The sequence below is a fragment of the Camelus ferus genome, chromosome 10 (genome assembly GCF_009834535.1).
Source record: "Camelus ferus isolate YT-003-E chromosome 10, BCGSAC_Cfer_1.0, whole genome shotgun sequence".
Taxonomy (NCBI): Eukaryota; Metazoa; Chordata; class Mammalia; order Artiodactyla; family Camelidae; genus Camelus; species Camelus ferus.
In genome coordinates, this window is record NC_045705.1 from 41537127 (window position 1) to 41563401 (window position 26275).

At 48.2% G+C, this 26275-nt stretch overlaps 1 protein-coding gene across 1 annotated transcript in view; it reads right to left on the reverse strand.

The window, feature by feature from the left end:
• The window catches only part of ME3 (malic enzyme 3), a 171557-nt gene that overhangs the window by 48089 nt on the left and 97193 nt on the right, over nt 1–26275 (reverse strand). Inside the window, 2 exon segments of the mRNA XM_006189539.2 lie at nt 4200–4361; nt 13750–13825. Of these exon segments, the coding sequence (XP_006189601.2) occupies nt 4200–4361; nt 13750–13825 (238 nt within the window).

Below are 26275 nucleotides of genomic sequence, written 5' to 3' on the forward strand. Positions count from 1 at the left end.
CTGATGGCACCGCGTGGTGAACGCTGGCTGTTTATTAGCTGCAAGGAGGACCATCTTGCCAGGTGGAAGGAGCCCTTTGATGCCCAGCTCTGTGGGTGATCCCACGCTGCCTCAGTGATCCAGGCTCTGTTGATAATCTATCCCCATGTTTGTCTCCTAAGCAGACGTGACTCCTCTCCATCCTCTCTGAGTCAGTCCCTCAGAGATTCTCATAGCATCTCCTTGTGAGGAAAATCCATCAAGGCTCAAGACTCCGCAGGAGGAGAGCTCTAGGCTCAGAGGCCATTTTACAGTCAACCCCTGGGGTTGCCCTGCAGAAGCCTTAGCACAGAGTGGGACAAGCACTGGGCTCGGACTCTAACCCGGGGGTAGCCGTTTCTGCTCCGAGGCCCCTTTTCCCTGTGAAACAAAGGGGTTGAAAGAGAAGTACGTGTATCTAATATCTAACAGGTATTATATCTCATGTGGACAGTCCGTGACTGTCTGCTGTGTGTGGATGAAACAAGATGCCCAACCAGTCCACACACACAGCCACCATGGAGGGCGGCCAGAGCAGGTGCCTGTCTCCCTGGGCGGGGCTCCCTCACCCTGGCCCTTGGGAACATCACCATGGGCTGTCCCTTCTTCATGGGATCACTGCCTCACATATTTATTTTTCCAAACCTCCTTGGTGTCGGCAGGTGAGAGTGACTCAGAGTTTCAGGGCTGCAGACAGCAGATGTCTTCCTTCAACAGGAAACCTGGAGGGGTGTTTTCTCTGACTCCGATTAAAGCTCCTGTTGCCTCAGGAGTTTTCACAGAGATGTACACACAGATGGCCCTGTTGTTGTGACACTGAGGCCTCCATGGCAGCACCCTTTCTGCAGGGCAGAGCCTCCTTCTCCTGTTGCCGTGGCTTCTCTGGGCGAGAGACGTGCCCCCGACTCCCAGCGGAAAAATCTTGCAAATAGATTTTTTAAAAAGAACTGTAGTGCAGGAGGTCACGTAGCGAATGCATTTGAAAAGAGCTAAATCATCATCTTCCCAATGTTGGCCTCTTTGTAACTTTCTTGAAAGTCTGGCGGAAGTTCACCTTCCTTTGTGGAGGAAGACTGTGAAAATGGCATCAGGATGCCCTCAGGGTCTGTAGGACCCAGACTGTGTGAAACACCTACTTTCCCAGTTTTCATGACCCAGTCTATACTTCAAATACTTGACCTCTTGAAGCAGTGTGCCTCTGCTGCCAGAGAGACCTGGGTTCAAATCCCAGCTCCATCACTTAGAGCTGTGGGTGCCTGACGTAGGCAGTTAACATGCTTCAGTCTCAGTTCCCTCATCTGTAAAATGGGGAGGACAATATCTCATGCAGCTGGTGTGAGAATGAAATGAGACTGAAATGTACAAAGGCCTAGAATGACGCCTAGCCCACTGCAGGTGCTGGAGGTCTCACTGGACTGAGTGGGAACTTTCACTCCCATGGTGTTGCAAGGGCAGGTCAGGCTGTGCTCTGTCCTCTCAGCTGGGGAATCTCCTGGTCCTTCCTGACAGGAGGGAGGAAGCCCAGGGGAAGCTCTTTCCTTCCCACACCCAGGAGGGAGGGGTGAGGCAGAGGCTGAAAACCCAGGGGGAGAAGCAGACACTTTGAGCAGATGTAAGACATGAGCCATTAAAATGATCAATTAGGTGACAGTGTTGAAACACTGACAACTAGACTATTCCACCCACGCCTGGCTCTCATTTATCTGCCTCAGCCTAGCAGAGTGCCTGACACCTACTAAACACTTAATAAACTTGTGAAAAATAAGTCAAGGGAAAGTATTCACAAAACAGCCTTCATTGAAGAAATCAGAACAGAATCAGGGGCACAGTAACACTACGACTAGGGAATCGCCATATGCGTGTATACGCACACACAGGTACTGGACGGACACAAACAGAAACAGTGAGAGAAATGCAATTCCCTTTTTCGTTTAAAATTTTGAATAATGTTTTAAAGTTACTTTAGTAATAAAAGTTCTAAAAAGCAAGAAAGGATCTTTACTCATAAAGCAACAGAAGCCCGGGCAGGCAGCGTGGTGTGGCGTGGGAGTGTTGCACGGAAGCGGGTTAGGACCCTCACCCCTGCCACTTTCAGCAGAGCTTCTTGGGCAAATTAATCTCTCTGGGCCTAAGTTTCCTCACCTGTAAAAAGAGGGTAATAACCGCTTTTGGTTATTTAACCAGACTTAACCCTGGTTAAGCCCTGGTGGTCTGCGGAAAGGGCCTGGCCATGACTACTTGTAGTTTCCCACCATCTTTTCTGGTGGGTTTGTTACAAGTTGGGGCCAATTCTAAACATCAGCACATCACTGCTGGGCGCCGGACCTTCAACAACAAAGGATCTAAGGCACCTGCTAGAAGCAACCAGTACCCTCCAGGGGATGCAAGGGCCTCAGCATCCACCTCAAGCCATTCCATTTCTCACCTAGAGCCAGCTTTTAGGAGAGAGAGAGTGCAGGTCTCAATTAAATCCAGGTGGAACAGCAGGAGGTGATGGACAGGAATACTAATGAACACGAAGTTTGCTACAGTCATCTTCGCATGCATGGTTCCACAGATATATTTTTGTGGATGAGGAACAATTTCAGTAAACCCCAGGCAACTGGCTGGGGAAGGGAAGCACAGTGTGGGGTAGACTTTGAAGACTAGTCTTAACAAGCAACTATGAGGGTTGCACCACCACCCAGCCTCCCGTCTCCCAGGCTGGTGGGGAGGCATATGGAGAAGAGCTGTAGAGGCAGGAGAATACTCAGGAACCTTCTGGTCCAGGCCTCTTGTACCAGACGGGATGGAGTCTAGACGGGTGCAGGGACTCACCAGGCCATCAGGGCTACTGGGACCAGGGTCCCTGCTTCCCAGTCCAGGACTCCTCTCTCTCCCCTTGTCTCCCCTCATCCCTCTCCCACCCCCATGAGTTCCCAGCTCTGAAGCCAGGTGTGTCCCCTGCACTCTCATTTGATCGTATCTGTGGGTGAAGCCTGAATAAGCATCACTTCTCACTAGGGGCTACAGCACTCTTTCTTGCTTAGAAATGGGGACGTGTGGCATCCAGGGAGAAGGGAAGCCATACAAAGAGTTGTAGCAGGTTTTCTTGAGAAAGAACACCGCAGAATGCAAATAGGTATAATCTTTTGGACAATATGAATCAAGAACCTGAAAAATGATCATTCCCTTTGCCTCCGTATTTCCATTTCTAGGAGTTTATCCCCGGGGAAACTGTCAGAAAGGGAAACAAAGACTGACCTGCAAGAATGGGTATCAGAGCACAATTATATTTGCAAGAAGACCAGAAAGAACCTAAGTGTCCAGTGGAGGTTTTCTTATGTGATATGTGAAACCCCAGGTAGCTATGAGAATGACACTGCAGAAGACTGGCTGGGCACCTGGGAGGAAACCCATGACATACATTGCACTTAAAAAAGCAGGCTGCAGCACTGTATATGTGATATAAACCCAATTTTCTTTTTAAAAATACTTTGACAGGGGTAGGGGGAAGGCTGGAAGGGAATATTCCAAACTGTAAACAACGGTGACTATTGGCTGTGTGACTACTATTTTATTTTACTTTTAATACTTCTCTGAATTTTTCTCAACTTTTGGAAGATGAACATGCATTGATTTTAAGCTCAGAGATAAATGTGATTAAGAAGGATATCTTGGGTATCTTTTCCCTGTTCTCTGTCTAACACAGAGACACAGAGCTGAGAACCACCGACACACACAAACCCCGTGGCCCCAGGTGGTGGTACTCAGAGCAGATGAACTCTTGGCTGATGTTCGGGCCCCTCAGATCCTAAGCCACGTGTAAGCCTGCAGGTGGCTCTTAGCCACAGCTCAGGTCAGTTTTTCCCGGGGTTTGCAGGACACTCACCTGCCTGATTCAGATATTTCAGCGCTTAGCCCTGGTGCTTTGAGTTTTAATACTTTCACAGAGGCAGATTCTGGAATGCTGGAAAAAACACAGCCCAGCAGCCACTCACACCTCAATCAGCGGTCCTCTTCAATAAAGGATCAGAGAGAGGGCCTAAAGGTAAGGAAGCTGCCTGGGGCCACGGAACAAGGAAGCACAGAGAGCCCGTGCAGGGGTCACTGCGGCGGGAGGCAGGGGAGTGAGGAGCTTCCTACCCCACCCCAGCTGCCACCCTCTGGCCCCAGAGCTCCTGGCCCGGGCAGCGCGTTACCTCGTTGTTGGTGCCGACGTCCAGCAGGACAGGGAGGCACTGCCGTGGGTTGACCCCTCCGCACGCCGTGTACAGGGCCAGCTTGCCCACAGGGATGCCCATGCCATAGCAGCCCAGGTCTCCCAGGCCCAGGATGCGCTCCCCATCAGTCACCACCACAGCCTGAAAAACAAAACAGGACGCCATCAATCAGGGACAGTGCCTCCTGTGACAAAGTGCTCGTTTGTACAGCACAACAGGCCTGACAACTGGACGCCTGCTGCCTCTGCTGAGCGATGAAACAGCTTGTCTGGGACAAGGCCAAAGGATTCACTCAACTGCAGGTGGCAGGTCCTTCCCCCTCCCCGCCTCCCCTTTCTAGCAGGGCTGGTGAGAAACCCCACCGAGGTGAGATGATGGAAGACACCTGCCTGTGTTCTGGGTCGGGGTGGAGACTTCAGGAACAGCTGAAGTTCTGTTCCTGAAGGAGGGAGCCCACATCTAGCCACTCTCCCTCAAAGAAACTACGCGGACACTCTCAGCTTGAGATTGGGGCGGGGGGGGGAGCAGGGGACAGGGAGGGAAGGACAGAATGAAAGGTGGTAATAAAACAAGTGTTCATGCTGCTACTATAGCCCCAGGCTTTGGAGACCAATGCCAGAGCTCTGCAGCCTGCTCCTGGGGTAAAATGGATCCAACCTGAAAAGGACAGAGCTCCTTGTGAAATCTAGTAGGGTCACTATTTCACATGAAGCCAGGAGGGCTCTCACACTGTACCGGCATGATCTTTGGGTTTTGGCAAATGATCACTGAGGGCATCCCAGGTGCTAGTCGTAGTGCTAGTTCAAGGCTTACCTACTGTGGATTAAGAGATGCTGACGGTGATGATAGAAATAATCGTAACAATGACTATGATGGCTATTCATTTATTCATTCATTTAATGTATCTTTAAGAAGCATCTACTTTGCAAAAGACACTCTGCCAAATCCTGGGGGGAGATTCCGTTTGCTTATCTGTAAGAAGAAGAATGCCTGGACCTAGCGCTTTAAGGGCCTAATGGACAAAAAGAGATGGAACGTGCATATTTATAACGACTCTGGGAGGAAAGTGTGAGGGCAGCAGAGCAGGGCCAGGGCCGCAAAGACTGAGAAAGGGAGAGAGAGGAACTTCCCGGAAGGCAACCCTTCTTGGATGAGGGGACACCCGTGCCAGACCTTGGGCAGGTGGAGATTATCCATTAGCAGTGTGGTTGAGGAAAAAGGTATTTGATACAAAAGGAAATTAAGGCCCAGGGTAGAAGTGGGGGGATGTAGGCTGTGTGTGGGGGTGCAGGCCCTAGGCAGGAGTCAGACTGTGAGGGGCCCGGAATGTCAGGCCAAGGAGAAGTGAGGTCGTTTATAGGGCACCCAACCTGCTCCCCATCACTGGTTCCCTCCATGTCCACGAGTGGAGTTCATGGGGCCACCCAGCCCTCCGCTGGAACCAGCTTTGGGTTAGGACATAGGACCAGCTCTGAGCTGTGGGTGGCCCAGTTGGCTCCAAGCGTGGTGCCCTATGGGCATCCCAGGGGTCAGTTTAGTCCATGCAGGTACAATGCTGTGCACTGGGAATAAAGAGATGAAGACCCTCTCCAGCCAGGGAAGAGTTTATGGCCCAGCACCCACAGGCTCCGTGGAATCTTCTCTCTCCCTCCATTCTGGTGAGGGCACACGGGGCTGTGCTGCCTTTTGGTAGAAATACATGCAGAGCTTCTTCTAACACCCCTCCACTCTGGAAAGAGAGCTCTGGAGAGTGCCCCAGACCCATGAACACCATGACGCCCCCTTAGGGCGGTCTGCTGCCTCTCCGGAGAGTGCTAGCTCCCCGACCCTGGCTGGGAGGCAGGTCTGAGACAGGTGAGCAAACTGAAGCTCCTAGACCTTCATGTTCCATACATATTTATTAAGTATCAGCCACCTCCAGGCCCTGGACTGGATGTTTCTACATCAGCTATTTATCTTAGAAGTATCAGGTGACTTACCAAGGGCACCTTGCTGGTGTAAGTGGCAAGTCGGGATTCTAATCAGGCTTTGGGTTCCTGGTTCGGGGTTTCTTCTACCTTCCCCATTCGGCTGGGAAACAGCACCTGTGCTCTTGCCAAAGTCCCGCCCTGCCTCGGTGCCCCCTTCTCCACAGCCGGCCTCCAGCCGCCTCCCAGCAGCTCTCCCCTGTGGAGCCTGTGCCTTCATGCTGCCCCTGGGTGCCCAACCTCTGGGCACTTCTCTACCATGTCTCCTCATCAGAGCTTCCTTATGCTGGTTCCCACTCTCTCAGAATTTCTCTCTGCTGAGGGGCAGTGAGTGACACGGAGTTAAACAGAGGAAGTCAGTTACTACGCCAGCATGTTATTCTTGCAGCTCTGGGGCCTTTCAAGATGGTAACGGGGCTCTGCAGTGCCCCCCTCCCAGCCTGGAAACGTCCAGGGGCGCTCCACTGCATGCCCGTCCCCTCTGCAGGACGGTCTCACGTCCTCTGTCGTCCACTCAGTCCGACTATGCTGACAGGCTACTGTAACAGCTTCACAACCAGGCTCGAAGGCCTTTAGTGACTTCTAACTGTCCATAAAATAGAGTCCCAAATGCTTAACTCTTTAACGACATGAACCCAACATACCTTATGAAACTTACCTCCAGGTACTCATCTAAAACACTGTCTGGCCAAACTGGCTTCCTCTTGCCAGACACACTCTGAATTCACCTATAATCTCACCCCTCTCAGTCTCTACCTTCCTCTCTCCTTCTCTTTCCCCAGCAGTGCACATCCTGTCCCATGCAACCTAATGCGATGTCTCCTCGCACTTGCTGTGTCTGCCACACGTCTGGCCTGCTCACCCTTCCTGCCTGCCAGCCTTCTGCAAACATTTATTAAGTACCTACTGCTTGCCAAGTCCTGTGTAAGGTGCTATTTAAAAATTTGATGGTGAGAGCATTCGGGTTCCTATTTAACATTTTTTAAAATCCACATTTTATCCCGCCAAACAGCCTCAAGGTTAATAGCAGGGGTTTGAGGGTCTGACAACCAGTGTTTGAATCTAGGATCCTTGATAACACACCACATGTAATCTTGGGTCAACAGAAAACTTGGCTGAGTTTTGATATTCCATAAAATGGGAACAATAATAATATCCAACTCACCAGGTTGCTGTAAAGATAAAATGAAATAATAAATGTCTCATCTTACCCAGGTGCCATCTTAACCAGTAAGTGATTGGCAAACGGTTCCTGCTCTTATGATTATATTGATGATTATTATTTGGGGCAAAGATTGCATATCAGAATTTCTAACTGTTTCAACTTGCTCTGGTCCAGCATCACCACAGAAAGGCCACACCACAGTTATCTGCTAAATGAGGAAATGACAAAGGAAACCAATGGGAAACCCTGGCAGCTTTTAAGACAGCCTGGCCACGAGAAGTCCAACAGCATTCTGACGCTGACTTGGCCATCCATTCCAGCGGCAAACCCTGCCATCGCTAAGCAGACACTTACTACTAACTGTCTGCCCGGCATTGCCACATGGATGGCCAACAGTCCTCCCGAAGTCCCCGAGTCCTTAACCAAATGAATCTGCTTTTCCCTTTTTCTCCTTGTAAACTTTTTAACCTCTGCTGTCCTCCCTCCCTCTGTTACCTCGTTTCTCCCGGACTCAAAACTGTCTAGTCTGCTTTGGCTTCTTTCTGTCATCAGCCAGTGACAGCCAGTTGGTCTCCAAGTTCTGCTGATGTGACCTGCTTTTCCGTCTGTTTGATGATCTTTGTGGCCATTGCTACCACGTTAAGAGCAGCCCATCCACCTCTCACTTGACCACTTTAGTGTTCTCCCGACTGGTCTTTCTACTCTTGGATTCTCCCTATTGCATTTCGTTTTTCCAAAGCACACCCAGGTTTGTCATTTTCTTGCTCCCAAACCTCCAACGGCTCCTGATGCCTATAAAGCAAAGTTCAGACATCTGCAAACTGATGTTTAAAGCCTTTCATGCTCTACTCCCAATCTGCTCTTTGAGAGTCCCCTTTATCCACTTCACGCTCCATCCAAACAGAAACACTGCTAGTCTTGTATAAGGTTTGTACTTTCTCGACTACCTGCCATTTTACACCTCAATCCCTGTATCTCCTTGATCCAAATCCTACCATCCTTGCATGTTTCGAGGAACAGTTCAAAAGGCATTTCCCTCCATGAAGCTTCCCTTCTGGAAGTTATCACTCCCTCCTCTGAATTCCTATAGCAATTCCACACTGCCCCCCCCCCCAGCACCTATCCCTCTCTTCCTTGTATTATAGTTCTATCTATTTTCTCATTTTTCATAGTAGCTCTAAGCTCTTTAGGAGCAAGTAAAGAGTCTTGTCCTCTTTGAGTCTTCAGCACTTAGCTTGGGCCTGTGATGGGATATGAATTCAATAAATGCGGGACAATGTGATAGGTCCAAAACGGAGAGCAAATGACCTTCTCCGTGGGACTGAACTGAGACCTGGCGTAGATGAACAAGTTCACAGAGAAGATGTTGCATCCTAACTTTCATGACCTCAATGGAGCCGAGTGAGGCTGGGGCCACTCAAGCAAAAGGGGTCAAAAGGCTGAGGGCAAACTTGAGCGGCATCCTGGGGCTGCAGTGCCCAGTCACAGCTACCAGTGACCAACAGGATCCCAGTTTCCTTGTCTGGATGGCTTTTACAACTCAGCACTCCTCTGTATTTCAGATGACTAGGGGGAGAGTCAGATGACCAGGGGATGGTCTGCCTAGCTTCTGACTTCCTGCCCACCTCCCTTAGCCAAGGCGGACCTGGTGGGGCTGACCCAAGGCTGATCTGAGCATCATGCCTCCTTGCTTGCTGTGGCTCTGGTTCCCTTGGATTTGGAACTCTGGGCGTGAGCTGCCCACAGCACTGTGTGTAGGTGCTTTCCGTCCTCCTCCTTCCCGCTCATCCTTCCCTTTTTCCTCCTCCTCCTCTTCCTTTCTCTCTCTCCACAACATAATAATGCATAGTCCATCGTTCCACCCCTCATGAGCAAAGAACCTACCCTCTCAGCTTTGTCTGGAAAATGGGGATAAGGCCCCCTGACTCTTACAGTGTCGTTAGGAGGAATCAGTGAGTTTATGTGCATAAAGCACGTAGCACAATGCCGGCGAGGTGGATGTGGTGATGCGCTACCAGATCCCCATTTTAGGAACAAAGGAGTTATCCCCCAGGTGGCACCCTTAGCCATCAGCCCACTTTGGGAATTTCCTCAACTGAAGAGAAGCACCTTGACCAGAGTCACACCCTATTCCCAGGGCAGCAGCCTGCAACCAATACCTGATGGATGCGGGGGTATCAAGTCCCAGCTCAGGATGACTTTAAAGGGTCATCCCCACTCCAGAGCCTCCTCACGCGCTCAGCTGAGTCTTCCTTGGGCCCTCACTCAGCCCACGCTCTCCCTCTTCTCTGTCCTGCTTCCTTCCCTTCCAGAAGTGTTTATCCCAAGAGTACCCCTTAAGATGCTAATCTCCATCTCAGAGAAGGTTTCCCAGGAAATCCACCTTCTGACACTGGGTACAGAGTGGGGTTTAACCCATGGTGGGTGTGTACTTGACAGACAGGCACCTGCACTAGCGTCTGGTCCAAGTTTAAAGGCTTTGTGGCTGGTGCCCAGAGGCAGGGGACGTTCTCTTGGCTCCACTACCTGGAGCCTCTCAGCATCCCCTCCGCAAAGCTGTTGGGGCTGGGATGGGGGAGATATTTAGGAGCTTGGGAAACTGGTGGGGAGGAGGGCTGTTCTGAGCTGAGCCATCCTCCTGGCTCCAGGCAATGGACACTGTGGGAAAGAGTCAGAAAAGCCATTCTCACTCCCCTTTGTGATTTATGCTGGACAGCTCTGGGCGGGCCAGGCCGCCCCGCCTCTGAGCAAGAGGGGCCCACAAAACTTCATGGTTCCCCCCACCCCCACCCCCTCGGCCCTGGGCTTTGGCCTCACTTCCCTTACAGCCTGCTCCTCTTACATCTCAGTTTGCAGTTCTGCTTTCTGGCTGGGAAACCACGGAAAGTCATCTTTTATCTTGCGAGCTGATTCAGAAGTGTCTCTGAACCACCCTTCCCCTCCAGCCAAGCAGCAAACAACATCAGGGTCCAGAGACACCCGTGCCTGGAGAAACTCCACCTCCCTACTCAGCAGCTGGAGAGGGGTGGCACAGCCGCAGGGCTCCGGGCGGCATCAACGCTGACCCGTGGGCAGCCGCGGGCATCACTTAACGTCAGTTTGCTCATCTGAGAAAAGAGACGCCCATAGCCATTCTCCAGGACCCTCCCCGGGGGTTTCAGAAGCACTCCTTACTCCACTCCGATCACACTGACTGTGAGAATCCAAGGAAATAATGAAGGGAAAACCTGTACCAGCACCAAAGTATCATGAAAGAGATCATGTGGAGTCATTCCCTGCCTAGGTAAGGAGACCTCGTCTCTTTTTATGACAACTGGAGAAAACACACCAATAAACAAGAAAAAGACGGTGGCTCGGAACATTCTGAACTTTTGAAAGGGCAGCCCTGGGGTGAGAGGGAAGGACCTTTCAGAGAAAGGCCAGTGATGGGGCAGCCTGATGGGTCCTAACTGACTTGTTCACATGCCCAACCAAGGGCTCAATATTCACAGCTCCTGGTTTCTCCAGAAGCCAGAAATCTAGGGTTTTAAAATTAAAAAAAATATTTTTTTTCAAATGAAATCTCGTGATTTTAAAATGTTGTCTCCAAATTCAAAATTTTCAAAAGTCACTGAGGGCCAAATCAAACACATCTGGGGACCAAACTGACTGACTGCCCTTCTGCGGCCTGTGATTCCCAGGTGCTCTTAGGCCCCTGCAGTCTCTTCCCTGGACTGCTGTGTGCGCTACAGCTGCCTCGCCCACTCCCAGTAATGACCATGTCCGTGTCCTTCAATGTTGTACAGACTTCATCGCAGGAAACCCTCACAACCGAAGAACAAAGATCAGAGAGGTTATCTGCACACACAGCAGGTAAACGGCAGATTCAAGACCAGAGCCCAGACCTGTCTGATTGCAAAGCCAGAGAAGGTTCTTTGCCATAGTTTCTGAGACTGACCTCTGAGTGTCTCCAAAGTGAAATGAGGGTAAAGGGTGGAGGGGAGGAGGTGGCCCCAGGCATTCACTGGTCCAGTTTGGGGTACTGTAGGCTGAGTACTCAGCCAGTCACCCCATTTGCCCCTTGTCCCCGGGCTCTTCTCTTTGGCAGCACAGACACAGTCTACTGGAATTGTTTCTGGGCCAGTCTCTCTAATTAGACTGCGAGCTCCTTGAGGTTGGGCCTGTACACCCTCTCTATCCCCAACCTCCCAGGGAAGTCTTATAGAATAGGCATTTCCTTAATGGTTGCTGACCACTACTGAATTAGATGCACCAGCCCAGATCTGCTCACATAACTTATGCTTTCCCTAGAGGCTCTGAACGCCTTGCTTTGTCTGAGGTCTGCTCGAGTCCCACCTCTTCTAGGGTGACCCCAAAGCCCCTCCTACTCTTCCTCGAAAATCACAGCAGGTGCTGTCTCCATCTCTCTGGTAATCCGCACTTAGTACTTGGAAGGCTCTCAAAATATGCGGGTTCAAGTCAGTGGATAGCAGCTGAGATTCTATTTTGAATTCATATCTTGGTTTCCCAACTGGAGTGAAGCAACTTGGGGTCAGGGTCTGTGTTTTTTTCATTCTGCATTCCTCGAAGTAAAGTCCTGGGTACAGTTTTGTAAGCTGTGCCCTGTAATCCAGCCTGTAAGCCCCTCTCCAAGCCCCTGGGCCAGCCTGGAGGAAGGAGCGCCTTTTTCTTACTGGTTAAGTGGGGATGTCTTTTCATCATCCTTTTTCCCTCCCAGTAGCCTGCACAGGGGCCCCACACATGTTAGTGCAGACCCTGCCTCTGTTCCCGACCCAGTGCCTGGTACCTGGAGGATGGTTTATCGTGTCCAACAACTGAGTCCACTCAACTCAGCAAGCACCCACTGAGTGCCTACTACGGACAAGTTCCACCACGGCTGAACTGTCAGAAAGGTGGGAAGATCAGCGTGTCAGACGTCAGCAGCATGTCCACACAGGGCAGGCTGGAGTTAACTTCCCACTGAGCGAGCTGGCTTCCCTTAATGTGCTCAAGATTTTATTACAGATTCACCCCAGACACACCCTAGAAATCTGCTTCTTCTGGGACTGGGACCAAAACCTGCAAGGCCATGGCCTGCATGTAACTGGAGTGTAAGCAGGTAAGCAGGAAAGAGAAGCACAGGGCGCATCACACCCACACAGAGACGTACGAATTGAGCTCTTCACTGAGGCCAGGACTGGATCCTGAGAGCCAAGGTCCTGCCCTGTGGGCTGTGGTTCTGAACGCCACTATGCCCCTAAGAGGGCCAGAAGTGGGTGGGTCACAAAGAGAGGTAGGTAGAGAGAAGCTGTCCTCGGTGCCTGCTGGGGAGAGGTGGCTCAGGGAACTGGCAGGGACGGTGAGAGGGAGGGCCTGGACAGCAAACCACAGGTGGAGTGTCTCAGCTCCCAGCATCACCCAGAGAAGCACATACACTGGGCTTGGTCAGCTCCAACCCTCCCCTGCTCGTGTGCTGGAAACGCCCTCACCAAGCAGCCAGCCGATGTTCTGTATTTCTGCTTCACCCATTCTGTCTGCAGAAGTGACAGTGGTCTTAGATGCCAGAGTCCTTCAAACTCTTCCATAGAAGTCCTTATACAGGACAAGATCTGAGGATGTGGCCAGAGGCTAACAAGTTTCTACAAAGTTGCACCAGTTTGACATTCTATATTACATCTTGTTTGTTATATAAAAAATATTTTCTCCTTAAATGTTCCGAGTAAAATCAATGCTCCAGGAAAAAGTGCCAGGTTCATTTTGTCACTCTGTATATACATCCCTCCTCCCTGCTGAACACACACAGCTGTGTACACACAGCTGTGAAGATACTGTTCATCATAAACTTCTTCTCTTGGTGCAGAAGGTCCCTGCCCTCCATCCTAGATTCTCCTATACCTAACTGTCCAAACTCTACCCCTCAATTCAAGGTCTTGCTCCAGTGTCACCTCTCCCATGAAGTCTTCCCAGATTTCCCTCAGGCTAAGAGTGATCTCTGCCTCTTTTTTTTTTATCTCTGATCAAGTTCCACTTTTTAGTTTTTTTGTGGCTCTTAGTTTCCTAATGAAAAGTCAGCTACTTGAGAAGAGAGTCTACGTCTGATTTTTCCCTGTATTCTCCTTGGAAACTGGCAGTGTATACTGAGAAGACACTCAATCTATGCACTACTACTACTACTACTATTAATAATAATAATAATAGTAATAATAAAATTTTACATGGATGCCTGGTTAATGCAATCTTTTACTCCGTGGTGCATTTGTGCTTGGCTGGAACTGGTCCATGGTCTGGGCCTGGGGAAGGGAGGCAGGGTCTTGCCTTCAGTGTCGTAATGGCCCATTTTATAGCTGAGAATGACTCTAGCCCAAGCTGAAAGGATTCATCCAACAATCGAGCAATAGCAAAGAAAACAGGATCATACCTTAATATCATCTTCTGGCCAAGAGTTCAGCATTGTTGCAAGATGGCCCTTGTCATGAATGGTGATAAAGAGCCCACTGGGAAAAATAAAACACATACACACAGAGAAACCAGTCAGACCAGGAAAGAGCAAAGGCCACCAAGTCCTGTGTATCATTGCATCACTTAATTTTGCCCACAGACCTGGACCAAAGGGGTCCCTCCCCTAAGCCCCAACAGCTGGGAGAGCCCTGCTCTGGTTTTCCTCCAACTGCTCCTCTCCACAGGGCAAGGGGTCCACAGGGCCGAGGAATGTACCCATCTGGGGCCTGTGCTCACCACAGCCTGCGCCCCCCGCTTCCTCTCTCTAAACCAGGTACATAGGACCCTAGAATTCTCTGACTGTGTGGCCCCAAGGCTGCTTTCAGGGGCAGTATGGGCCTCTCCTCTGGGTCCCTCCTTCCAAGGAAAGACCACACTGCGGTGAGTGGGTCCTCAAGCCTCGGGCTATGTCTGGAGCTTGGATAGCAGGTTGTAGCGGCTAGATGCATAGACACACGGCCCTTGCAGTGGGGGACGGAGCTGGGCACAGGCAGAGGGGTGGGCTGCCAGCTGTGAGCCAGTTTTCTCTGGACTTCTGGAGTCTGAGAATTCTAGACTCAAACTTGGTCTTCAGACCAGCACAGATATACTTGCAAAGTAGGAGGATGACACATATTTTACTTAACAGTTTATCAGCTTGTCTTAGAACTTTTAATGTTTAGACCTAAGTATGTGGCTCTGAGTCTTCTGTGCTGGGATCAGCAGTGAGAGAAGATGGATACCTGGGGTGGGGAGGTGCGAGTGGTGCAGGGGATGGCGTGTGGTTTGTGTCACTTCTTTCTTTTCCTCTTTTTTTTTTTTTTTTTTGTCCAGCACACCCAAGAGAGAGGCTTCCTTTTACTTGTGAAGTGCCTGGGGTCAAATGCTCAATCTGTTTTTGCCAGTGTGAGTGGGTTGAGGAGAGTAATTCCCAGTTCTCAGAGCCCCGGCTAAATCCTAGAGCACTTTCAAAAAACATTTGTCATGGCTTCATGAGGTGCTTGGATATTGTGACCTCTTTTTTTTTTTTAAACACCTTTATTGTGCTATGGTTCCTGTACAGTAAACTGCACTTACTTCAGATGTACAATTTGATGAATTTTGATAGATGTACGCACCCATGAAACCACCACCACAATCAAGATAGCTAACATTTCCATCACTCCCCAAGAGGTGCAATTTTCAAATTCCCAATTTATCCCTTCCCACCCACTCTGCCCCCTGGTAATCATAAGTTTGTTCTCTATGTCTGTGAATCTGTTTGTTTTGTAGATAAGTTCATTTATGTCCTTTTTTTAAAGATTCCACATATCAGCAATAACATAGGGTATTTTTCTTTCTCTTTCTGGATTTCTTAACTTAGAAGTAAATGAAGGTCCGCCCATGTCGCTGCAAATGGTGCTGTTTCATCCTTTTTTATGGCTGAGTAGTATTTCATTGTATACATATACCACATCTTCTTTACCTAGTGTGACCCTTTATTTAAAACATGCCCTTGTCAGTACTGTTAACACCCATGGCCCTGCTCTTTGGTCTCACCAGTCTTGTAAAACTCTCACCCCTGAGGAAACCCTCTTTCTATTCCCTGTGCATCTCCACCGGGGCCGCTGAAGGCAGATGGAGGCAGTCTTACCAGGGCAGTCAGGGCAGACTGATGGGCACCACCATAAATTCGTCACTCTCAACCCATGGAAACTGTTAGTGCTCACCAGCTTCTGTTCATTCCTCTAGTGTCTCTCTGGTCAAAATTCACTCTTTTCACTCTTTGCAAAGACTGTTTAAAATTTCTCTGTTCTCAAACCTCCAACTGCCTCACCTTCCCCCCCACCTCCCACTGCCCTAATGACCTTGTCTCTGATGTCACAGGAAGAATTTCTGTCAGTTTCCCACCAGCGAATCTACAAACTTCTGCATCCGTAGCCAACCCCTTTGTTCCTCTTGTTCCAATGAAAACTACAGAGCCTCGCACTGTTGATTATACCTCTTCTCTCACTCTCTCTACTAGATTTTCTATTAATTATCCATCAGGCCTAAAATATGCCTCAGTCTATCATCTTAGAAACTTCTGGCTTCTGGTAATGACAGAGTGATGTGGATAGAATAACTTTTATTCAGATAACATTGATGAAATGATTAATTTTTAAAATAATTTGTTATTGTTATGCTATAAAATTTGGAGATATATATTTCATTTTTAACTAAGGCTATGGAGGTTGCCTCAAAAGAGGCAGAAACTGCAAAGGAATCTACCTTTGAAAGCAGGAGTTATACTTCTTGAGATTTTCAGCTTTCTGCCTGAGGGCGGTCTAATCCACAAGCAATCCGGAGTAGCAGAGAGCCCAAGTCTTACTAGCTTGAGGTGTCAGAGAAGTGAGTTGCAGCTGGAAGAGCAGTCAGGATATGAAGGGGAAAATTCTGGGAGGGGAGGAGATGCAGAGAGGATGAACTTCCAAGTCTGTGTATAAAACCCGCTCAAGTCACTGGCTGACAATTCAACTGTGCACACCCAAGGGCCTGGCCCCAAAAGAGCTGCCGCTGGAGGCTGAAAGAACCAAGCAGAGATTTCAACTGCTGCCAGTGAGGAGGGTCGGTTTGGATTTTGAGTCCAGCCAAGTTAACTCCTTCCTAGAACAGAAATTACTCTTCTCAGGAACAAAACAATCCAGAGTTCAGAGAACCCAGGGTACAGAGAGGTCCCTGACAATATTCCTCTTACTTTATATACGTTAGACATTTTCCATAATAAAAAAAAAAAAGTGAAAAACACCACTGAACCCCAAACTGTTCCTGACTTCCAAATTCCTTGCCAATACAGCTCTTTCTCCCTTCCCCCTTTCATAGCCAAGCTTATTGAAAGTCTTGTCTACACCAGCCAACTCCATTTTTTCATCTCCCACTGAAACATGTCTTTTCTTAACATCGTGCTGCCAAAGTGCTCTTGCCAAGGTCACCAGTGACGTCCACATACCTAAATGCAACGCAGCTTTCTAGTCCTCCTTCCCTTCTGCTTCTCAACAGTATCTGACACATTTAATCAGTCCCCACCCAACGCCTGGCTCCTGGGACTACACTCTGTTTTCTTCTACCTCTCAGGCTGCTCTTTTTTGGTCTCGCATGCTGCGTCATTGCGCTATTAGATGTTAGAGTTCCTCAAAAATGTGCACTATCCCATTTTCCTTCTTGCTCTTATTCTTTCTCTATATGATCTCATCACTGCCCAAGGTTTTTGGCCAGTGACTCTCAAATATCTGTAGACCAGAGTTTTTCACCGTTGGCACTACTGACGTTCTGGGTTGGACAGCCCTTTGCTGTGAGGGGTGGGGATGTCCTGTGCACTGCAGAATGTTTGGCAGCGTCCCTGGTCTCTACTCACTAGATGTCAGTAGCACCCTACACCCCCTGTGACAACCAAAAATCTCTCTAGATTTTGGTAAACGTCTGCTGGGGAGCAAAGCTGCCCCTGGTTTGAGAGCTACTGTTCTAGATCTTTATATTTAACTGTTTTCCTAACATCTCCCTTTGTATGTCTCAAGGACACTTAAAGTGTAACCTGTCCAAAACCAAATTTACGATCTAAACTTGCATCACCATGACTCAGACAAGACAAAACAAAACCCCCAGACAAACTTGTTTCTCTTCTGTTGCTCCATTTCTCAGTGACTATTTCCCCCATACATCTAGTTTAACAATCCCCCAACCCCTGGGAGCATCTGTTGACACTGTCCTCTCCCCTTTTACACAGCCCATTGCGAAGTCCTTCCTCTCTCCTCTGTAATTAGCTCCTGGCTCATACACTTCTTTCATTCATAGCACCATCTACCTGGTCCAGGCTCCCAATAGCTCTTCCCTAAAGTGCCACTACAACTTTGTAGCATCCTCTCTTGTCTCTACCTAATCTATTTTCTATACAGTAGAAAGAGTGATGTTCTTGAAGTCGAAGTCTTGGTGTGTTATCCCTTGTAGTAAATATCCTTCATGTCTTCCCATAGCTCTCAGAATAAAGACCAAAGTCCTCACATGTGTGGTCTGGCCCTTGTCAGCTTCTTCACTTCATCCTACATCATTCTCCAGTCATCGGCCACACTGGCCTCCTTTCCACTTCTCCATGTGCCATGATTTTCTTACTCCAGGGCCAGTCCCCATCCTGTTTCCCCTGTCTGGCACACCCTGCCTCTCTTCACTCTTTGCTTAGTTAATTTGTACTTATCCTTCTGGTGATTTCCAAGTCAAAGCTGGGGCTCCTTGTTATATATTCTCAAAGTATCCCATCCCTGCACACACAAACCCATTACATTTATTTGTGTGGCTATTTGGTGAATATCTTTCTCCCGTTAAAGTGTAAGCTTCATTGTAGCAAGGTGAACGTTTATTCTGTTGTTACTGCTGTTCACCAGTGTATGCACAGACTTAGTCCATCATAGCTGCTCAGTATAAAACTTCTGACTAAGTGGAGAAATGAGTAAGTGAACTATGATGATGATTTAAGGTTGAGAGAATTAAGATAAAAGATGGCTGAATAAAGTGGGAGTGAAGGAAAACTTTCCTGTATGCGATGGTGTATCAAGCTAAAGGGATCACCGCGCTGGGCTGGGTGGTGCTGGGTGGTGCCTGTAGGGAAATGCCTGTGTGAAGGCAGCGGACAGGCCAAGGGGAAAACCCCAGAGCCTAAGACGTGGGAGCGGCGGGCTCTTTCCACTATGCTGACTGGGGGCAATGTGGGTCTTAACTTACTCACTACGTTTGAAAGCAAGTTCCAGTCATTTGCTGCACCATTTTGAAATGACCATGGGACACTCAGTCGTATCAAGACAAAAATGAAGCCTCAGATTGGCGTCTTGTTTCTTAGGATCATCTCTAGTCAATTTGAGTTTAGAAAAATCACACTGCGTTGATAAATGAAACTCAAGGACTGCCCTGGAGGAGCAAAGCAGTCACAGGCAGGCATCCTGAAGTTTAGACAGTGGTACCTGCCCTGGTGTCAGTAGAAGGGTAAGTGGGCCAAGTTGAGCCGTAAGCCTGGTGCCTTTTAAGAAACCACTTTCTCTATCTCTAAACCAGCTGCCGCTCTGAGGAGGTCTAGCTAGGGGGTGTGAATCTTCACCAGCTTCTGTTTTTCCATAGCTGCAGCTCCGATAGCTGTGAGCAATTTCCTCTCAGGTCATCCAGAGCCAGTCACATGGAACAACAATGCTAACAAGGAGGCCAATTCTTTCCAGCTGGAAAAACCAGGTCCCAGCCCAAGGGTCCCTGATGACTCACCGAGTGACCCTGGGGAAGTCATTTATTCACATTAATTAATCCCAATGACGTACTTCTGGCCACTGGAAGCTTTTAACCTTGACCTGTTCTGGAAATGTCCCTCACCCAAACAACTCTCAACATTGCCCTTACCAGATAGAGGCTTAGTAATGATATTTAGCAAAAAGCTCACAGGTCAAGGGGTAAGATAAAGGCACTATTTCAGACCTTAGCAAAGCTCTGATGTGATTAATTCAAAACACAGAAAAAGTGTGATTATGGAAATAATCTGGTACCTTAAAATAGGCTCTCTTTGTTGAAGATAAGAAGAGGGAGGAGGGACACAAAATGAATATTTTTACATTTAAATTTGAGCTACTAAAATTTCAGAAGACTCCTTTTTTCTTTTTTTGTACATATAATTTTATGCTCTGCAGAGATCAAACTGCAAAAAATAAAACCTTTTGAAATGTATTAACAGCTTTTAATAACTTCTCAAAGTGCATTTCCATCTATGATGTAAATTGTAGCTACAGATGATCCCAAAAGGATTTCCCTGGATGAGGATTTTGAGATATCTAGTCCAGAGACCTCACTTCATAAATGAGGGCACCGAAGTCCAGAGAGGTCAAATGGAGAACATGACGCCAGTTACTTCATAGCTTTGTTATAGGGGTCAACTGAAGACAATGCACATTTAAAGAGTGTATCATGGAGTCTGCTGGCATGCAGCAATACCCAACAAATGGCAGCTCTTCGCGTTGCTGAGTCAGTGCAGCAGTTGGGAGTGCAGGCTCAGGAGTCAGACCGCCTGGGTCCAAAGGCCAGCAAAATGCCCAGTGAGGTACCTGACTCAAAGGAAGTGCTCAGTAAACGTTAGTAGCTAGTTATTAATTTACATTTTAAGAAGAATTATACCAAGTCAATGGGCATCTTTGTCAGAAACCAAGATTGACAGGTATATGTGTCTTCGGTGAAACAGGAAGGCAGTCAAAGTTTGGTAGAAAATCCTGCAGTATGTGGGTTACTGGGTTAGGGCAGAGTAGAGGATCTTGGGTGATGCACAGTTGGGACTACAAGTTTTCCACGTTCCCTGCAAAAGCTAGTAGTATTCAATGAGGGTGAGCTCAAGGGTAGCCTGAGAGGGAACACAAGTCACAAATGGGCAACATTAATTAATTAATTCAATCATTCATTCATTCACTCACTCACCTTTCATCGAACCATCCATCCATCCATCCATTTATCCATCTATCCATTCAATAGACTTTTGAGTACCTCAGGAACTCTGGCCCTTTACGTACATTATCTTAATTTTCATACAACACTCTTACATGGGCAACATCATCATTCTATCCATGAGATTGAAAGATAGAGATATGGAGGTAGAGGTGGGATTCAAAACACAGATCTCTCGGATCCTGGAAATGTGGCTCCTTTTGGTGTGGGATTTAGGGCAAGTCACTTCAACGCTCTGTGTCTTAGTTTTCTCTACAGTAAAGTGGGAACAATGGCTTCTCCATTATGGAGGGACTGTGAGGATAAAGGAAGGCAAGTTCACACTAACTCTGCACACTGTAAAACCCTGTAGACATGTGCATCTTGGTATCTGTCTGACTTTGCCCAATATGCTAAGTCTGTGAGGGCGTGTTAAGCTGTGCCTGTCTCTCTGCTTTCCTGGCATCTCTTTATGGATGAACGGGGTAGTAATTTGGGTGCTGGGGAGCTCTCTGTATTCCACAGCTGGGTCTGTTTCACTCTTCTCTCCATGAGAAGGAGCCAAACCCCCCAAAACGAATGCTTCCTTGTGAGGCACTGCCTCTGAGAGCTGGGTGTGATGGTATCATCCTGTTCCGAGTAACAAAAGGAGGCAGGAAGGTGGGAAGCTCCAGGAAGCTCTGGGCTGGCTCTGCTGAGGTGAAGAGGCATTTCCAGCTTTTGAGTGAGTTATAGGCTGCCCCAGGGATCCCAAGGGGCAGAACATCCTGCAGTGAGCTAATGTAACCTGAGCATTCATCAAGGCTAATGACTCCTCTGAGTAATTAGAGGAGAACGCCCTTCACTGCTCCTGGTGCTGTGAAGATGGGCATCTGGGCCAGAGGCACTCATGGGAATCTCTCACTGTTAATAATAGCCATTAACTGGAACAGCAGAAAAAAAAAATAATTTTAGCTACTGATTACTTCCCCCAAGTTTTTCCTGTTTACTTCAGGGAAGCAATTTTGGAACTTCAGGAGAGAAAAAAAACATATAACGAATACAGCAAGGTGCTAACCTAATGGAATCAGGGCTTAAATGAATACATACCCTACTTTACATAACACACAGAACATTCTAGAAAAGTTGTGAGTAAATAAAATATACCTAAAACTATATTGTACGTGTCCTCAGGCGGTTGCTGTTTAAAGGGAACCTGAGGAGAATTGTTCAGGGATGTAAATCACTGTCTCCCGATTTACAGCTTTCACTAATTTGGATTTTCCCACTTTAGTTTCTAGAAATGGAACCCAGGTTCCTTCTTAATGATGTCCTGATGCTTGGACATCAGGGCCCGAGAAGGAGGGGCCAGAGAAGGGGGGCAGCCCCCTCTTGCATGGAGTTTTGGGGTAAATGTGTAGACAGGGAAGGGAATGGATTCACGCTTCACAAAAGCTGAACATCTACTCTATTTTTTCACATCCTTAACTCATTTGGCCTAAAAGACATACTTGTCATGGGCTGTTCATCGTGCAGCAGGGCTGACCTGACACTTTGGGGTGGAAGTGTTTAAGGGCTAGTATATGATTCATCATCTCCTCTTTTTCCTTTGCCACCTGTACCATTCCAGACGAGGCTACTTTAGTCCCTGGTCCTGGAGAGGGGAAGGCGCCGAGCACAGCCCCCAGCTGACTTACCGGACATGATGCAGAAACACAGGATAAGCTTTAAGGATTGTTTGTTCCGTAGCATAATCTAGCCATGATACATTCACTTCCACAAAACCTTCCAGAGATGCCCATTACGGAAAACGAGGCGCGGGCGCTGTGGGTAAAGTGGAGGTGAGAGTTCTCCTTCCTGGTCTTCTCCCTACTCCTCCTCTCAGCAGTCAGGACTCCTACAACAGACCTCAGGCAATGACAGAGAGGAAAAGAATTCCTGGTTGTAAGCGGGGCTACAGCACTGTGGGTTAGTAACTGTTCTCTAGGAGAGTATGACTTTAACGCCTGTCCCCTCCAACTAGACTGCAAGTTCTATGAGGGCAGAAGACACCTGCCCTGTTCACTGCAGTAACCTCGGGGCCCGGCATAGCACCCAGCACAAAACAGGGGCTCCGTAAACAACATATGTGCTGGGTATGCTGAGTGGTTCAGAACGAGGGTGCCGACATGAGACAGGGCTGAGCCTTTATTTTTTTCAGTTATAAACTGTGTATATAATAGCCCCGACCCCAAGGTGCTTCTGTGAGGATTCAGTGAATTAATAGATCAGGTACGTGGCACAGTGCTTGGCATGTGGCAAATGCTACCTAAGTGGTGGCTGATACCAGTTACTTAGGCTAGAGAGTGGTAATATTTTCTGGGTGAGAGAAAATTCCAGGCCAAGAAAATCAAACAATTCTGGGTTGAATTGTGTCTGCCCCCCAAAATTATAATGAAATCCTAAGCCCTGGGACTTGTGACCTCTTTGGAAATAGGGTCATTGCAGATATAATTAAGATGAGGTCATTAGAAAGGACCCTCATGCAGTATGACTGGTGTCTTTATAGGAAGAGGAGAACAGAAACACACAAGGAGATGCTGATGCGTGGTGATGGAGGCAGAGATCGGAGTGACGGATCTAAAAGCTAAGAAGGCCAAGGACTGCTGGCAAACAGAAGGAGCTAGAAGCGTCCAGGAGGGTTCTCCCCTACAGATTTCAGAGAGATCATGACTCCGCCGACACCCTGATTTTGGACAGGTAGCCTCAGGAACTGTGAGATGATAAATTTCTGTTGTTTTAAGCCACCCCATTTGTGGTATTTTGTTACAGCAACCTTAGGAAGCTAACCCGCCAACATCCTATTTTTGTGGAGCGGCCATGAGCAGTGGTCACAGTTCCTTCCCTGTACCTGTCTTAAAACTCACTCTGTTGGCATTTCATAAAGGCAAGCGCAGGTGAGGTTTCCTCTCTCCAACAAAGTCCTGTAAATTACATCACTATCTCCAGTTTCCATCAGAAGCCAGAAAATCCTCTTGAATTTCAGAATTCAGTTACATGAGTAAGAAAAACAAAGATAACGTTAAGTTAGGAGAATGTTCTTTCTTTCTTTCTTTCTTTCTTTTTTTTTTGAGAATGTTATTTCTTGAGACAAAGACTCTTAACCCTTATCTCCGCCTGCAAAGGAGGGACCCTTAGAAGTTTCCCAAAATAGATGGGAAAAAAAAAAAAACCAACAAAACCCACTCAAAGAGAGGACATTCATTCAGGTTTCTTGGCACCAAGTCTAACAAAAAAGGAGGACTTAATTAAAACAGGGTCAGTGACATCAGGCAAACCACCGAGGCCAGGCTCAGGAGGAGGGACGTGAACTTTCAACTTCCGAACAAAGGCTCGCTGTTGCCACGAAACCATCATTCCGCACATTTTTGGCAGGAAGCGAACCTGTCCTCTGAAAACACGCAAGAGGCTATTTTTACAGCCCGGCAGCAGCCTCCCCAGCTCAACGGCACAGCACGAGAAAGGAGCTCTGAGAAGGCCCAGCACCGGGCGAGCCTGAGGCCACAGGCGAGGTAGCCGGCTGTGTCTGCGAGGAACTTGAGAATCACGTTGTCCCCTGGCTCTGGAATGTCCTCAGGGGAGTGTGAATAAAGTGGGGGTGGCGGCTGTTAGTGGGAGGTCACTCACAATCCTTCTTTGGTTTTAGTTTCCATCTTGAGGAACACTTGGATTATTTTAACCCACCGTATGACCAGAGCCAATTTCCTGAACCCGGACAGCCCATCCTGTTTCCCTTTCTGTCTCCCTTTGAGGTGGGCGTATATCCCCTCTCGATCCGTGGAAGCCCCCTTTCCTTCTGACCCTCCCAGATAACCAGTGCGGTGGAGCGGGCAGGGCCTGCGGAGGGAGGCACAAAAGTGTGGCCCAGGGCTGCGGCCCCAGTGACTCCCGCCGCCGGGCCTCGGAGTGGGCGGGGCCCCCTGGAGAGCGGGTGCTGGAGGGTAAGGAGTGCCTTGCCCCTCGTGTGGGCTTTGTGCCTCCTGCTTTAGGCATCCAGCACTGTCCTGGGCACGTGGGAAACAAGGTCGAATATGACTTTACCTCTGAGCCAGTGGGGTTTTCTGATCTGACCAGACAAGGGGAAAAAAAAAAAAACCCAGTACAATGAGTTACAACTAAGACATGGGTGGAGGACGGGGAGAACCACGGAAAAGGCAGGCCCAGGACGGCTAAATCACCGTGAGAGAGCCGCAGAGATGGCCCTGAAGCCCCCACTCTATGGCCCTTTGGCCCTCCCTTTCTACCTTACCTCCTCTTGCCGCTCTGGGACAGTTTTCCCCAAGTAGACCTGAAGCATCTTAAGAGTAGGGGCCACAAGCTTCACCTCCACTGATTTCCATGGTTTCCCAAAACAGCGCTATAAACACTGCATCCACTTCTGAAGGGGATCTCTGAATAGATTCCTTTCTCTCCTTCCCTGAATGCAGGAATGCAGCAGTTAGGACAAGGGCACTAGAAGTTTTTCCACTACTATATCCACAGATGTGAGTTTGGGAAGATTATCAGACCTCTCTGAGCTTGTTTCCCCAAGTGAAATGTAGATCAGGTAACCTCTAAGAATCTGTGATCCAATGACATAATCTAGCAAGATCTGCAGATTAGACCTAGATCAGGTGCAAGAGCATGAATTTGCAGCTCGACAGACCTGGGCTTAAATCCCAGATCTAACCCTTATTCGCTGTGCAACCTTAGCAAATTACTAACCTCACTGAGTCTCAGTTGCCCATTACTAAAATGGGGCTCTACTGAATAATTAATTTAATAATTAAATCCATCTTGCTAAGCAGGTGTGAGCATTAAATCAAATAATACCATGCTGGTTACAAGCAGCCTCTGGATAAATCTTAAGTTGGAACCTAAGAGATGTTTCTCAAAGGAAAAGATGTTAGTTCCTGTCCAAAAGACAGAATTTCATGCTGTGGTTCCCAGACAGGATGACTACCTATTCTGATTTGCCTGTGTCTTGACATAATTATTATTTGTTTTCCTTTTCATTCTCAAAAACACATTGATCTACAGGTGCAGCCTATCAAACTCAGCACTGCAAACATTTATTGGGAGCCAACTATGGAAAGTCAGGCTCATCTTTTTGGTGGCATCATTTTGAACCCTTTCCCTGTGTAGTAATTTATTTTTAACCCTACTCATGACACAAAGCATCTGTGAAGTAGCTTATAGTATCCGCAGTATTTTGTTCTCCATGACTTTTTAGAACAGTCTACAGCATACCCTGTGCCAGACTCTGCTGAGTTGGTGTTGAACCCAGACAGAGGATGGGGCCTTGAAGTCTGTACACCTGTAACCCTCAGACTAGTCTTGGCTCCGTGAGGGCCTGATATTTGGCCTCAAGTAAGTCATTTCATTTTTACCTTAGTTGCCACATGTAAAAGGTGGGAAAGAGAGAAAGAGAAGAAGCCAACCTTTATTTAGCTCCTCCTATGGTCTGAATATGTCTCCAAAATTCTTATGTTGAAATCCTAATGTCCAATGTGATAATATTAGGCGGTGGGGCCTTTGGGTGGAGCGCTCATGAATGGGATTAGTGCCTTTATAAACGAGGCCCTGGAGAGTTCTCTAACCCTTTCTGCCTTGTGAGGATACAAGGGCACGTCTGTCACCAAAAGAGAGTACTCAGCCAACCATACCTGTGCCCTGATCTCTGACTTCCAGCTTCCAGAACTGGAGAGATAAATTTCTGCTGTTTATAAGCTACCCAGTCTGGGGTATTCTGTTATAGCAGCCTGAATGGACTAAGACAGCTCCTAATGGGAACATTTCACAAGTGCTACACCATTCACTCATCACCGTGAGTCTGGGAAGCGGGTATCGTTCCCATTTACACCTGGGAGCACCGAGGCTCCACGAGGTAACATCGCTGAGACGGGAAGCAGCCTAAGCCGCTCAGGCATGCAAGTAAGAAGCCACAGTGCCTTCCTGTGTGTCTTGTTGCAGGTTCAGGAGAGAGCTGCAAAGCACTAAGCCCTTTAGAAGAT